The sequence below is a fragment of the Aphelocoma coerulescens genome, chromosome 8 (assembly GCF_041296385.1).
Source record: "Aphelocoma coerulescens isolate FSJ_1873_10779 chromosome 8, UR_Acoe_1.0, whole genome shotgun sequence".
Lineage (NCBI taxonomy): Eukaryota > Metazoa > Chordata > Aves > Passeriformes > Corvidae > Aphelocoma > Aphelocoma coerulescens.
The window spans coordinates 2251810-2266209 of NC_091022.1; the positions used below are offsets into that span (position 1 = coordinate 2251810).

The following is a 14400-nucleotide window of genomic DNA, read 5'->3' on the forward strand; positions in this document are numbered from 1 at the left end:
GTGCTGCACATCAGCGTCCCCAAACATCGCCAGCCTGCATTTCCCCAGTAGTTTTTGTGTCAAGACATCCATGTCCTCAAAGAAATTTCCCAAAAAAATTCCAGTAATGGCGAAAAAAACCTTCCAGCCTCACTGCCCCTTGTTGTTGCACCCCCTTTTTCCCTTCCATCTCCTTTGCAATGACTCTTTCTCCTCCTCCTCCTCTTGCTTGCCCTGCTCTCTACACTAAGCTCCCCAAAGCAGCCTGGATCAAACCGAGCAGCTGCTGGCTCTCAGGCAACAACCTTCACCATCCCCGAGTCACACGCACAGCTAATTCCTGCCATGGAATTTTAATTGCAGTGACGAACAGGTAGAAATTGTGCCAGAAAAGAGGAAAGGATAAAAATGTTGCCCTAAATACCCTGTATTTTCTGTGCGCAGCAACAAAAATTGTACATCAAGTGATCAATCTATATTCATAATTTCTACACCATTTAGCCATAAGTATAGCTTCAATTGTACATGGAGCCTCTTGACAAGAGCATTCAAGCCCTAGCAGTAAATGAAATGATGATTAAGGGCTCAATTATAATGTTTTCACTTGTACAAAACCTTCATTGGGATCAAAGGCAGCTCTGGGCAGCAGAGAACTGCAGAATTTGGCCCCAAAGTTTTAAATGCTCTTAACTAGGAAGTGTCATTGCACAGCACAAAGCAAGGGCCCCATTGCCTTAAATAACTCGATTCTCTCATTTCCAAAGAGTTGCTGGAAGGTTCTTCGTGCAATGTTGGCTACATCCACATGCAAATCGTGTCAGAAGTTGAAGCTCAGGTAGTGTAGGTATAAACCCTGGGATAATCTTCAGTCACCATCAGGATTAAAGCTGAAAAATATAGCAACAGCAGAGAAAAGCTTTTGGTAGGAAAAAATAGCTCTTTCAAACATTGCTGTGTTACTCAGGAATTGAGCTGAACAGCATGCCCCTGAAGCAGATAAGTGCAAACCATTGGTTCTCTTTTCCATTTTTAAGCTTAAACTTAAAAATACATGGAAGCATTTTGGGATTTAAAGGCAGGTAAGATGCAAAAGGATGGCTGTTCCTGGATGCTGGGTCTTGGGCAGGAAAGGGATGTAGCTCACTTGGCTTTAAAGTTCTCAAATCCATGAGTCAAGACAGAAAGTCACAGTCATGTTCCTGCCCATAAGCTGCCAAAATTGGCCTCTCTTGGGTCTCCATCATCGGCTTTTCCCCTAAAATTAGGCAGAGGGTGACGTGTCCTTTACTGCCCTGCAAGCAGTGCTTGCTTGGGCACATGCCAAAACATTGCCACACCTCAAACAAGCCCAAAACCTATTTCCAAAGGCTAAAAACAGCAGTTGCAACTGCAGCATCACAACCTCTGTGAGAAAAACTGACCTCCCTGTCTCCCCAAAAACTGGGTGAGAAGATGCTAATTTGGTCCTCAGCAGCCCAACAAGGATGCTTGCAGCTTCCTGCAGAGCAACTCTCCTTCCATGGTCTCCACGATGCTCTCACCCCCACTAAAGCTGGGTCAGGCAGGATTGCCCATCTGCTGCCTGCACTGGGGATGGGGTGGGAAAAAGACGAAGAGAAGACAGAATTAGCAAAGAAAATTAGGAAAGGAAAAATGGCAATTGATGGCTAAAATGGAAGATTTCCTGTTTAATGAGAAAAGAGATGAATGTGTATTGAGAGTTATGTGCAAAGGTTTGTTTAGCATGTTATTAGTGAAGACAGCAGCAAGAAAAGATCCTTTGTCCAAATGCTGGCAGGAAAGGTGACATGTGCAGTTGTTTAAAGCCTTACAGTTTTTCAGGGCAAAACTGCAAGGTATAAAGGAGTGTAAAGATGGTTAAAAAGCAGGGGATGGCAAAATAAAGACGTCCCAGCTTCATCCCTGTACATCAACAACAGAAGGCTCCTGGCCCCTGAAGAGCAGGGAAAACAAGTCTAGCCAAGGCTTTGGTTTTATCATCTTCCCTCTTCTGGAGAACAGCAGAGCACAAATGGCAAAACACAGAAGCTGGGGAGGGAGGAGGGATGGGCAGGGTTTTCAGCCCAACATCACGAGTGCTCCACGCTTCGTGGGTGACTTCACCCCCGCTTTCTGCACCTCCACAGTGGGATGTGCCAAGGTGACAATGGGATTTGGGGATGCAGAGCGGGCCGTGGAAGGATGGGGGGCACCTCCTCTCCATGCATCAGTCTCCCTCCAAAACCACCAGTTTGTGAGGGAGGGTTAATGCTTATTTCATTCCCTGACAGAATAATGAGGGGGGAGTGATCGCCCAGCTCCCCAGCACCGTCACCACCTTCAACCAGACGGGGCTGAAGCCGGGGGAGGAGTACACCGTCACCGTAGTGGCCCTGAAGGAACAAGCCAGAAGCCCTCCCACCTCCGACAGCGTCTCAACCCGTGAGTGAGCCTGACCTGGGGGCAGCACAACAGTGCCCAGGGCTTGGTCCCAAAAATAAAGTCCCCTCAGCAAGAGCAGCTGGCACTGCATGGGCAGGGATGAAACTAGCAGCACCCAGGTGCCCAAACATTGCAGCAACAGCTTCTTCATGCAGTATTTTGTCCCTCTATCTCCTGAATTGCCACGAGTGCAGAAACTGTGGCAAGGTTAATGGGTTGGGAGTGAAGACTCACTTCTGCTTTTATTATATATCTGGATAAATTCTTCTTCTCTGCTAATCTCACATTTTGGAGGCTGGCTGCCCTCAAGAAATACATCTACAAATGTATTGCTTACTCATATATAACAGATTAAAAATCCCACCTGCTTTTGTGCCACTAAATGCCCTCAAATCCCACCTATTCGTGGAAATCAGGCAGCAGGGCAGGGAGCCAGGAGCAACAGCATGTCCCTTCCTAACCAGTTTGTTTGCCCAGTCACTGGTCCATCCTGTAGACCAGAGAAAATTCAGCTGGGTCTTCTTGCTGAAGGAGATATAGCGATGGGCAGAGCTCATGGAGGAGATCAGGCTGTTCACAGCAGGTCTGTTGCAGTCTGCCTTGAAAGCCAGGCAGACGTCTACTCCCTCCATCTAAGCTGTGCCGAAAGGAAACAGCACTTAAGGAGCTGCCGGAGGGTTGTAATAATTCGAGGCAGCTGTGAGAGCGAAGGGAGGGTCGCTCCACCAGCAGCAGCGGTTTGCTGCAGGTCCGAGCTTCCCCAGCACAGTCCTCCCACTTCGCCTCCGCGTTCAGCTCGACGTGGCTTAATAGAGACATCTCCTGGTCAAGCCCGAAACTTCCTTTCCCTCGGAAGTCGGCAAAAAGAGAGGCTGGTACTTCAAACTCGGGGGCTGGCCTTTGCAGGGAGTGCAGGTGGAGCGCTGAGCTCGCAGATCTCTGCTCCGTGAAGGCATCCCTGTGCTGGCGTGCCTGCCTTCCTCTGCAGCACCCCCAGAGATTTATCCCCATCACCCTCGTTCTTCCTCAGCCCCTTGTGCCACGGTCAAGCAGCAAAGGCACAGGTTCATGCCACACAGCCCAGTAGATGGGGATCACCTGGATGACTGCACAACATGAAGTAGTTGGAGACTGAGGGTATGCATGAGCTGGTCCTGGCCAAGCTGGACAGCCAGCTCCTGCCTAAGCACTGGGCTTCCCAGCTGTTCTTCCTTTGCTGTTTTGCTCCCAGACCTCACCTCACTGCTCCAAATTCCCCCATGTCTTTTTCTAACCCTCCCTGGTCCTTTCCACTCCTGCCCACATGCTCATCCCCCAGAACTTCCAATGCTGAGGTGCAGCATTCAGCAGACCCTTGTTATATACTGTCATTTCCTAATATCTGCAGTATATTAGGTGTATGTAGGTGTGGTATAGTCTGAATTACAGAACCAAAGTGGGCACTTTCACCCACTTTGTGATCACAGAAGTGATAAAAGGGCTGCCCAGCAGGTTTTGTGCATGAGAGCTGCCATGGCACAGGAGCGATGGGGAGGCTTGGCTCCATCCATCCCTCCATCCCTCCACCTATCCATCCATTGATCCATCGATCAATCGATCGATCCATCCATCCCTCCATCCATCCATCCATCCCTCCATCCATCCCTCCATCCATCCATCCATCCCTCCATCCATCCCTCCATCCATCCCTCCATCCATCCATCCATCCATCCATCCATCCATCCATCCATCCATCCATCCATCCATCCATCCACCCACCCACCCATCCATCCATCCATCCCTCCATCCCTCCATCCATCCCTCCATCCCTCCATCCATCCATCCCTCCATCCATCCATCCATCCATCCATCCATCCATCCATCCATCCATCCATCCATCCACCCATCCCTCCATCCCTCCATCCCTCCATCCATCCCTCCATCCCTCCATCCATCCATCCCTCCATCCATCCATCCCTCCATCCATCCCTCCATCCATCCCTCCATCCATCCATCCATCCCTCCATCCATCCCTCCATCCATCCATCCACCCATCCATCCCTCCATCCATCCATCCATCCATCCATCCATCCATCCATCCATCCATCCATCCATCCATCCATCCATCCATCCATCCCTCCATCCATCCATCCATCCATCCATCCATCCATCCCTCCATCCATCCATCCATCCACCCATCCCTCCCTCCATCCATCCATCCCTCCATCCATCCATCCATCCATCCATCCATCCATCCATCCATCCATCCATCCCTCCATCCCTCCATCCATCCATCCATCCATCCATCCATCCATCCATCCATTCCTCCATCCCTCCATGTAATGGTTAAGTCCTGCTGGATTCAAAGCATCCATCAGCCAGGCTTGAGCCCAGGCTGTCCAAAGGATGAGTGTTGGAGGATGTAGAGGAAGGAAGGGCCCAAATTTCTGCAAAAAAAGAAGCAGAAATATCCAAAAGGGTCTCCCAGTAGATCCCTGGTATGAATTTAGCTAAAAACCTTTTACCTGAGAGGTTTTGTTGGACACCCACCATAGCCCCACACCCAGCTTGTTATGAAGACTCACCAGAGCAGTTGCATTTTCTCCTCTCTTCCCACTGCCAAGCCACCAACAGCTTTATGAGCTGATCCCTCTGTTTAAAGACAAACCAGGAGCTGGCACCAAAGCAGGAACATTTCTAGAGACATTCCTCAGCTCTCCATGCTTGGATTTTGTCCTTGCACCCATGTTATTTAACACATTGTCAACACTTTTCAAAAGACATAATATTGTTGCTGGTAAATTTTGCCAATGATGGAAAGGCTCAGAAAGAGTAAATTGAGTGGAAGATCATCAGTAAAAGTTGTCTGGATAGTCTGAAGAGTTGGGCACAAAGGAAAATTACATATTTTTCAATGCAAAAGTACAAGCAGCTATCTTAAGAGCAAAGAAAGTGTGTTGCAGTTAGATGTAGGAGTTTTATATCCTGGGAAACATCACCCTAAAAAGCCAAGGAGGAATTATTGCTGACAGCCAGCTCAAGAGAAGGGCATGAGCTGCATTGTAGCTGTCATGGGTGCCAGTGAGAGTGCTGCTGGGTCCTGCTCTGGGTGCTCACAGAAAGTGGAGAGGGTTCAGGAAAGAGCCAGGAGACTGGGACAAGGGACTGGGAACCCACGAGGACCAAACCCCCTAAGTACCTTGGGGTCAGGGTCATGTCTCTTGCCCATGCCACCTCTCTCCCTTGTCCCCAAGTACTAACTCCAGTCACTTTGAAGGTCAGGTTGAGACATCCCTGAAGCTTGGTGTCCCCAAAGCTTCCACCTTTCCCCATCCAACTCTCCCAAAATAACAGGTGCCCGTTTCCCCCCCTCCTCCGCAGTCATCGACGGCCCGACGCAGATCCTGGTGCGGGATGTCTCCGACACGGTGGCCTTCGTGGAGTGGACGCCGCCGCGCGCCAAGGTGGACGCCATCCTGCTGAAGTACGGGCTGGCGGACGGGGAGGGCGGCAGGACCACCTTCCGCCTGCAGCCCCCCCTCAGCCAGTACTCCCTGCAGGCCCTGCGCCCCGGCGCCCGCTACCACCTCGCCGTCAGCGCCCTCCGGGGTGCCAACGAGAGCCGGCCGGCCCTTGCCCAGTTCACCACAGGTAGCTAGCTGGCCTTGCTGGGAGATCTGGTGTGAATTTCTGAGCCTCTGGAAAGCACGGGCAGGCGGCTCGCTGCCACCTGCAGATGGGCTGTCCTGCAACGAGGACGTATCCGGAGAAAAACTGAGGGGTTTGTGCGTCTGGGGTTTCGTGATACCTGTTCTTCCCCCGGCACAAGTGAGCTGGGGTTTAATGTGGTGTGCTAGGAGGAAGAAGTGGAATGAAAACACAGTGGGTTAAGATGCAGGTATGAATGGAGACTCCTGAATGCAGGTGCCTTGCATACCATTACAAAGCAAGGCAGAGCAAATGATTCAGCTCACCCTAAAATACACACCCTAAAACTGCCCTCTGCCCTCCTGCTGCTAGTGCCTACTCTTCTGTTTAGCTACTAAACCTCCAGTGCAAAAGGTCTTCTCTCTGCCCTGTGCCCCACAGGGGTGCTCTAATGGGCCCAGGGCAGGCCAGGTGACCCCAGATGCCAGTGACAAGGCATGGATGGACTCAACCCCCCATATTTAGATGATAAAACGCCAAGCCAACCCCATCTCGGCCCTGTCTTGCTGCAGCGTCAAGGCTGAACCTGCCTGGGACACACATCCCCACCAGCTCCAGTGCCCGTTCAGACCCACAGCTTAGAACTCCAGAATTCAGCAGTTTACATCCTTAAGAGCACCCATAGCATAACACACCACTCTGGAAAGCACCAAAACGCTCAGCACAGGTCTGAATTCAAGGTGACACTCGCTCCCACTCAGCAGCAAGAGCCAAAGCAGGTGCCTTGACCAGCACAGCCAGAAACATGATGGTTATGTTATTTTATATCTCTTCCCTGAACACCCTAACTGGTCGGTAAAACTTTTAATTAATGTTAAGCCTGCAGATAGCTAATGGGTTTAATTTACTGTGCCATAAAGGAGGAGTCAGAGCGTGTATTTCCGTGCTGGTTTATGGCATATAAATTGTCATGTACATTACTGGTGGATATGAGGCTCCTGCTCTAATAACTGTGGTACATGAATTGTGTGTGTACGTATCTCTATAGATAAATACTTCGGACGAGATGCTTGCCCCAACTGATTTGCTGCATTGGCCTTCCTTGCTTTATTTCTAAAAGGCAGCATAAAAAACACCCCCCCAGACTCAGATCCATCACCACTGCCCACAGTCCCCTGGTGCCCAGCCCCAACCCGTTGCTCACCAGAGGCGTTTATTGTGCAAACCAGAGCAGATTCAGAACACAGCCTCAGCAGCACTAATAAAGAAACCCTGTGGACAATGTCTGAGTGTGAATGAGCCTGTAAAGATGCTCACGTTTTCTTCTAAGAGCAGTTCAGGCCAATGCATGGCTACTACAGAGCCCTTTTTCTCTTGCTCACAGTATCTCAGGGTTTTTTTGCTGTAATATGGGGGAAAAGAGTTTTCTTTTTGAAAGAACATGGAATTAGCTGCCAAACCAACCTGCTGAGGATGCTGCGAATGCCCCAGCATTTGTGTCACTCTTCTGGGTGACATCTCCCAGTCTGTGCTGAGCAGGAGGTGAGAGAAAATGTGCCAGCCCTTCCTGCCAGGACATCCCCTGGGGAGGAGGGACCGCGTGCGGGACGTCCCGGCTGTCCCACCCAGGTAGCCCAGGTAGCCAGGTGCGTTCCCAGCGGTGAGACGGTGCCTCTCTCCCTTGTGTTGCGCAGAGATCGATGCCCCCAAGAACCTGCGGGTGGGCTCGCGGAGCCCCGGCAGCCTCGAGCTCTCCTGGGACAACAGCGAGGCCGAGGCGCACAGCTACAGGGTGGTCTACAGCACCCTGGCCGGGGAGCACTACCACGAGGTCCTGGTGCCGCGCGACACCGGCCCCACCACCCGGGCCACCCTGGCAGGTATGCACGCACCCATGCGCTCTTCCTCCCCCCTCGTCCTCCTCCTCTCAAGCAGGCAGGGCAATGGAGAGCCCAAATCAGCACCAATACTCAGTTGCCCTTATGCTGGCACGTGTTTGAGGTTGTTTTGGGGTTTACTATTTGCTGGAGAGAAGGTTTTCCTTGGGATACAGCCCATTTTCCCCTCTGTGGCTCTGGGTACACCTCCGAGTAATGCACCTCCGGCAAGGATCTGTCCAGGTGGCATACAGAGCTGGCAAGGAGCAAAGTGAGAAATGGGAAGAAGCCTGTTTAGGCTGATCTACAGCAAAATATTATTTCACCCTTCTCTTTTTCGCTTGTTTGGAAAGAGCTTGTTTGGTGATGATGCCCCGTGGGCAGTGATGGGGAGCCAGGCTGGCCGAGTTTTTTGCCTTTTTCCAAATTGGGCTCAAAGCAGACCCAAATCTAGAGATACTATTTTTGAGCAAGTCCTTTAAGTGGTACATTTTTCAGGCCAGCAGAGGGGCTGCAAACACCACCCACCTCCCACTGCCAGGAAAGCCCCAAACACCTTACGCAGCAGCACAATAAAGCACCATGTGAGACGTGGTTTCCTTGTTTTTTGACTAGAACTGCTTGCCTTATGGATTTGCTGCTCCGGTGGCATATTTTGAGCAAAGAAAAGACTTAATTATATGCAAAAATGTTCTCTCATTCATCTTGAAGCTCTTCAGTATGGCAGGACACCAGGTTCTTCCATGTCTGCCTTCCTAGGACGTTCAAGGGCTCAGGAATCTGCCCTATGGAGTTATAGGAGAAAGTTCAGTGGGAAAGTCAGAAGTTAAGTTACAGGCACAGCAGCAGTCATGAGAAAGGCTGGAGGGCAGCAAGGCAATCAGAGCAGTTATCTTGAAAAGTGTGGAATGCAGAAAGAAGGAAAATGTTAGGGCTGGTTCTTCTGTGTTTGTGATGAGGATGCGTGTGGAGAAGCAGGATGAGATCACAGTGCTGGACTCCTGCTAGCTTTCCTTTATGACATTTATTGGCTTTCTAGGTGAGAAGAAGCATTAAAAATGGGCCAAATCCCCCTCCTTGGGCAGAGGTACTACACTACCCCAGTGACACACACTGCGAGGATATCCATGGCTTGACTTGAGCTTGCCTTGGAGTATGTGGCAGCCTGAAGTCTCTTGTTTTTCTCAATAAAACTAAAAAAAGCTGCCAAGGCTCTGCCAGACTCAGGCAAGGCTGCAAGAAACCCCACCAGAGCAAGCTGCAGAGATGCAGATTCTTAAGTCAGCTGTAGAGAGTGATTTTTATATAGTGCCTCCATCATCACCCAAGTGCATTGCTTCCAGTCCCCAGGGTACTATGTAACAAACAAACCAATTAAAAAAAATCTAGTCATAGCAGAAAATAACCAAAAAACCATTCTGCTAGCCAAAAAAAAAGAGCTACAACAGTCATAGTGTGGACAGCACATGAGCCTCTCCCATAGCTCCATTACAGACAGAGTAGCCACGTCCTCCACTCTTGTTGGACATGGTGCAAAACCCATTGGTTTTTTTTTTCCAGCCACCCAGGGCCTGGTGGGATCTGTGCTTTGAAAGCAACCAGCAATTCTTTCAGCCAGTCTCATCTACCTGCAGTGAGGAATGGTACTGAGCAGGGTTTATCAAAGGTTTAGGCTTAAAAGTGCAGCAAGCCTGGCCCTAGCCATAGTCTCTCTCAAAAATCAGCATTTGCACAGAAATTACCATAATTTTGCTCTTCCCAAAAGATCTGGGAGAGAAAAGGTTTATGTCCTCCTGCTCATTTCTTCCTTCTCCTTCCTTTCTGCCAGGCTCTTCTTTCCAGAATGCTTTTGACACTTAACAGAGCAGGGCCAAGGGGGTCCATCTTCTCCCCATCATCCCTACCAAGAATGCACTGTAGCAAGAGAAGAGCAGGGAAGGAGAGCATCCCTCTCTCCTGACCTCTTGGGAAAGGTTTTGGTGGCTCCAGGGGATGCTGCCCCTGGGCAAGGCACGGTGAGGCTGAGCTGGAGAGTTTATGGCTTTTTCTAATTTTGTGGGAAAGATCATGAAGCACAGGGAAGAGGGGAATAAAGCCACCAGCAGCCAAGCAGAAGGGACAGGCAGAGGCAAGAGATACCCCATGGAGATAAACCAGTGCAAGAGGAAAGGAGCTGGATGAGCTCAATTCCCAAGTTCCTTGAGAGAGGCACCTCAGGATATCTCCACCCCAAGGAACAGGGCTTGATTCGGCTCCCAGAAAGACTGCACCTTTCCCAATTAATGTGCATTTCATTTATTCTGCATAATTTATTTCTCTCCAAGACACCAGCCTGTGACAATATTTGATGTTGCATCACTTTGGAAGAAAATATAGCTATTTTATCATTCCCATCTCAGCTCACACATACAAGAGCTTCTGTCTCACTGCCAGCAATTACAGCAGACCTCAGCAACAACTTTTAAAAATGGCTCATTTCTGAGCTAAAATAATCCAAATTCCCTATCCAAAGGCAACCACAGGGCTTTTTAAAAAGGCTCAGCTCTTCTGCAATGTGCAGAGGAACTGACTGACCTGTGGGAGAGCTGCTAACCCCAGGGATGCTCTGGAGGGTCCTCCTGTGTCCCCACTTGTGGGAGGTGGAAGAAGGGGTCGCACCCTGAGGTCACCCTGCCAGGTGCTGCTCTCAAACCCCTTCATGTTCTTTGCACTCCCTGGTAGATCTGGTGCCGGGAACAGAGTATGGCATCGGGATTTCAGCCGTGATGGACAGCCAGCAGAGTGTGCCAGCGACCATGAATGCCAGGACTGGTGAGTTTGGCCCCACTGCCTGCTTGAAGCACAGCTGGCTCCTATGGCTCAGATGCCCCCATAGGACAGTCTGTGCATGGGGACAAAGCTCTGCACCAACCCTCTCCCGCAGAGCTTGACAGCCCCCGGGACCTCCTGGTGACAGCCTCCACTGAGACGTCCATCTCACTGGCTTGGACCAAAGCCATGGGTCCCATCGACCACTACCGCATCACCTTCACCCCCGCCTCAGGAATGGCCTCTGAAGTGACAGTGTCCCGGGAGGAGTCACAGCTCACCCTCTCGGAGCTGGAGCCTGGGACAGAGTACACCATCTCCATCATCGCTGAGAGGGGACGGCAGCAGAGCCTGGAGGCCACCGTGGATGCCTTCACAGGTAGAGAAAGACAAGCTGGGATGGGGGCAAGGGCACAGACCTTGTTGGCTCCTCTGCTAGCCCACTGCATCCCTGGCACTAAAACCCTTGAGGTGGTGATGGGGATGAGAGCTGGGGTCTGTGTGTCCACACAGGAGCAGGTCTATTGACCTCAAAAGGAGGATGGCCCTACCAATGTGGTGGCACAACCCCTTTGGCCAGCAGCACTGAACACACTTGCTTTGCTGGAGGTTCCCAAAAGGACAAGACAGGATCAGGGGGAAACAGACAGCCCTCTGCTGTCCTCTGTGGTCAGGGTGGCCTGTGTGTCCATAAGAAGAGGAATTGAAGCCTTGGGGGACCTCACAAGGACCTCTGGCTGAAAAGTCTGCAGTCATGAAGTGCAGACAGCACATACTATCTGAGGTGGGACAGTTCCATCACCCACCATGCGGGTCTGGGATGGAGGATGTTTACAGGTGGAGCTGAGAGAAGCACCACTTTTCCCCTCCTGGTTCTGCCTCTTGATCCCAGCAGAGTTTCAGATCAATGGAGAGCCCAGATCTTCAGCTTTGCCACCTCTTTTAAGTATTTCCCATTCAAGCCCTGGGGAAAACGTGGAGGTGAAAATCTGCAGACGGTTGGGGTTGCATCTCTCCTCTCCATCTTCCAGGTGTTCGGCCCATCTCACAGCTGCACTTCTCCCAGCTGACATCCTCCAGTGTGAACGTCACATGGAGTGACCCATCCCCGCCAGCAGACCGCCTCATCCTCACCTACAGTCCCCGGGACGAGGAGGAGGCGGCACAGCAGGTCACACTGGATGGCACCCACAGGCACACCACCCTGACGGGCTTGCAGCCATCCACCGAGTACCTGGTGTCACTGGTGGCCGTGCACGGCACCATCAGCTCCGAGCCTGTCGTGGGCTCCATCACAACAGGTACCACGGGACACCCCCCACCAGGCACGGGACAGCACCGGGGAGGGCAGGCAGGGGGACGGGGAGTGGACCTGCCTCCCACAGCTTTCCTTTGTGCTCCATCTCACCAGGGATTGATGCGCCGAAGGACCTCAGGGTGGGCAACGTCACCCAGGAGTCCATGGTGCTCTACTGGAGTGCTCCCATGGCTGCCTTCGACCACTACAGACTATCCTACCGTGCTGCTGAAGGTAACAGGCCAGACTGCTCCTGTTCGTGCCCTGAGCTCACAGCTGCCAACCCTCCCTCCCTCTGCTGGCCCGAGCATCCTCGCCCAGGCAGCATCCCAGTGCTCCGGGCAAAGTGACGAGTAACTGGGATTGGCTACAGGGCAGAGGTTGGGGTGTCTGGGGTGAGGATGGGAAGGGAGCACTGCAGCCAGCTCAGCACAGAGGGGCACATGGAATGGCCCCCAGCAGTGTGCCCTCCCCAGAGATGGTTAAATTCAGGGCTCAGTCATAAAATCCCACCTCCCTCACCTGCTTCCCACCTCATCTCCCTTGGGCCCACTTTTGTCTATGCTGCTGAAAGGGCCAGGCCAGCAGAGTGATGGGCACAGGAGTGCACCTGCAGGCACGAAACCCAGTTACCTCCAGTGTCTTGTGGACCTGCCATCCCCTCCCAAGCCCCTCCTGAGCCCCAGGGATGGGGCCAGCTGTGATGTCAAAGCTCTTGGCTCCATGTCTGCAGGGAGGACAGACAGTATGGCCATCTCCAGGGATGCCACCGAGTACACCCTCCTCCACCTGCAGCCTGCCACCAAGTACGAGATCGGGGTGAAGAGCGTGCGGGGCCGGGAGGAGAGCGAGCCGGCCTCCATCACTGCATACACAGGTGAGGAGCTCCTGGTGGGCAGGGAACAATCAAACAGTGTCAGGTCCAGCCCTGGGCAGGGCTGGCAGTCCCTGCTTGCACTAATACTCAGGTGTCTGAGGGCAAGCTGGACCTCACACCAGCCAGATGCAAGCTGGAGATGATAAGCAGGGCTCACAAGGGCTCAGTGTGGGCTTTTGAAGTATGTCTCAGCAAAGTTGATCCCAAATATTCATGGGTGGTCATGGGTAAAAGTGATAAAGCTGTGTACCAGGCACAGGGAAGCCAGAAACATGATGCTGGGCAATCATGACAGCCTTTCCTGAACAGAGTACAGGTTTCCAGAAATAATCCCTGGGGAAGCCCTGTCACAAACAGCATCTGCTGCAAAAGTAAAACCCTCTGCTATCCATAGACTCCTCAAAACCTAAAGAAAACCCCTAACATGCCAGACTGTGCATCAAGAAAACAGTGGAAGAGCAGCCTGGGTAGCAGAGTAGCACAAGCTATGACATCTGTGCTCCAGCTTGGGCAGCAGTAATTCCTGTGCAGGCACACGTGTCTGGGCAGCAGGGCAGACATAGAACCATGTGCCACAAGGAGTCTTCCAGTTCATAGTCCAGTCTCCTAATGCTTCTGACTCTCTGGCTCTCTCCCCCGTGCAGCCATGGATTTCCCCCTGGGGGTCACGGCCACCAACATCACTCCCACCGAGGCGCTGCTGCAGTGGAACCCACCGCTGTCGGAGGTGGAAAGCTATGTCCTCATCCTTACGCGCCATGCAGGTACACCAGGGCTCTGTTCCAGCTCACCTTGACCTCTCTCCCATCCCAAAGCCCAGGGCTCAGTGGGTGCCCTTCAGAGAGGGAGGAGGGAAGGAGCCCTTGCCTTGGGTTTTATAGGGATTGAGGGAAAAATTAGACCATTCTTCAGCTTGAACAGCACCACTACAGCTCAGCTGCTGCACAGTACCTTATGGTGTTTCAGCAGTAGAAATGCTTTTATTCATGAGGTATATCCAAAGACACATTTTGGAGAGCCACCTTGGATGTCTACCCTAACTCTTCCCTTTTTGCTTACAGTTGCAGGAGAAACAATTCTTGTGGATGGAGACAACCAGGAGTACCAGCTGAGCAACCTGCTGCCCAGTACCACCTACACAGTCTCTTTGTACGCCACCAATGGGCCTCTCACCAGCCAGACCATCAGCACCAACTTCACTACTCGTATGTACAGTCACCTCCCTCACTCCTCACCCCCAGCCATGCACCCACCCCAGGAAAAGCAGCCAGCAAGGCTGAGCCAAAGCTCCTGTTACATAGCATGGGTGTTGAGGTAGCCACATGCCAAAAGGACACAAAAAACAATCTCAAATACCAGTGTAGGGCACAACACAAGATCAGAATTTTAATCAACAAGCATCAACCATTATTTTCACTCTTTCAACATCTGTCCATCCATCCATCCATCCCCCCATCCCTTTCTTTCAGTGATTTCTAATGGATGTGGTTTCC

General features: G+C 51.7%; 1 protein-coding gene and 1 long non-coding RNA gene across 3 annotated transcripts in view; one reads left to right on the forward strand and one right to left on the reverse strand.

Annotated features, from left to right (window-relative positions):
- TNR (tenascin R) overlaps window positions 1-14400 on the forward strand; it is a 33728-nt gene that overhangs the window by 7623 nt on the left and 11705 nt on the right. Inside the window, exons 5-14 of one of the 2 annotated variants that reach the window (XM_069022898.1) lie at window positions 2271-2421; window positions 5782-6051; window positions 7743-7928; window positions 10647-10736; window positions 10849-11112; window positions 11765-12034; window positions 12145-12264; window positions 12764-12907; window positions 13552-13671; window positions 13969-14112. In XM_069022898.1, the coding sequence (XP_068878999.1) occupies window positions 2271-2421; window positions 5782-6051; window positions 7743-7928; window positions 10647-10736; window positions 10849-11112; window positions 11765-12034; window positions 12145-12264; window positions 12764-12907; window positions 13552-13671; window positions 13969-14112 (1759 nt within the window). The remainder of the gene's footprint in view (window positions 1-2270; window positions 2422-5781; window positions 6052-7742; window positions 7929-10646; window positions 10737-10848; window positions 11113-11764; window positions 12035-12144; window positions 12265-12763; window positions 12908-13551; window positions 13672-13968; window positions 14113-14400) is intronic. The other variant, XM_069022900.1, reaches the window with a different exon arrangement.
- On the reverse strand, window positions 31-3038 carry LOC138113954 (uncharacterized). Its single transcript, XR_011152416.1, has 3 exons — window positions 2786-3038; window positions 1401-1566; window positions 31-866 (listed from the first exon to the last, which is right to left on the reverse strand). It is a non-coding gene; the product is annotated as an uncharacterized lncRNA (long non-coding RNA).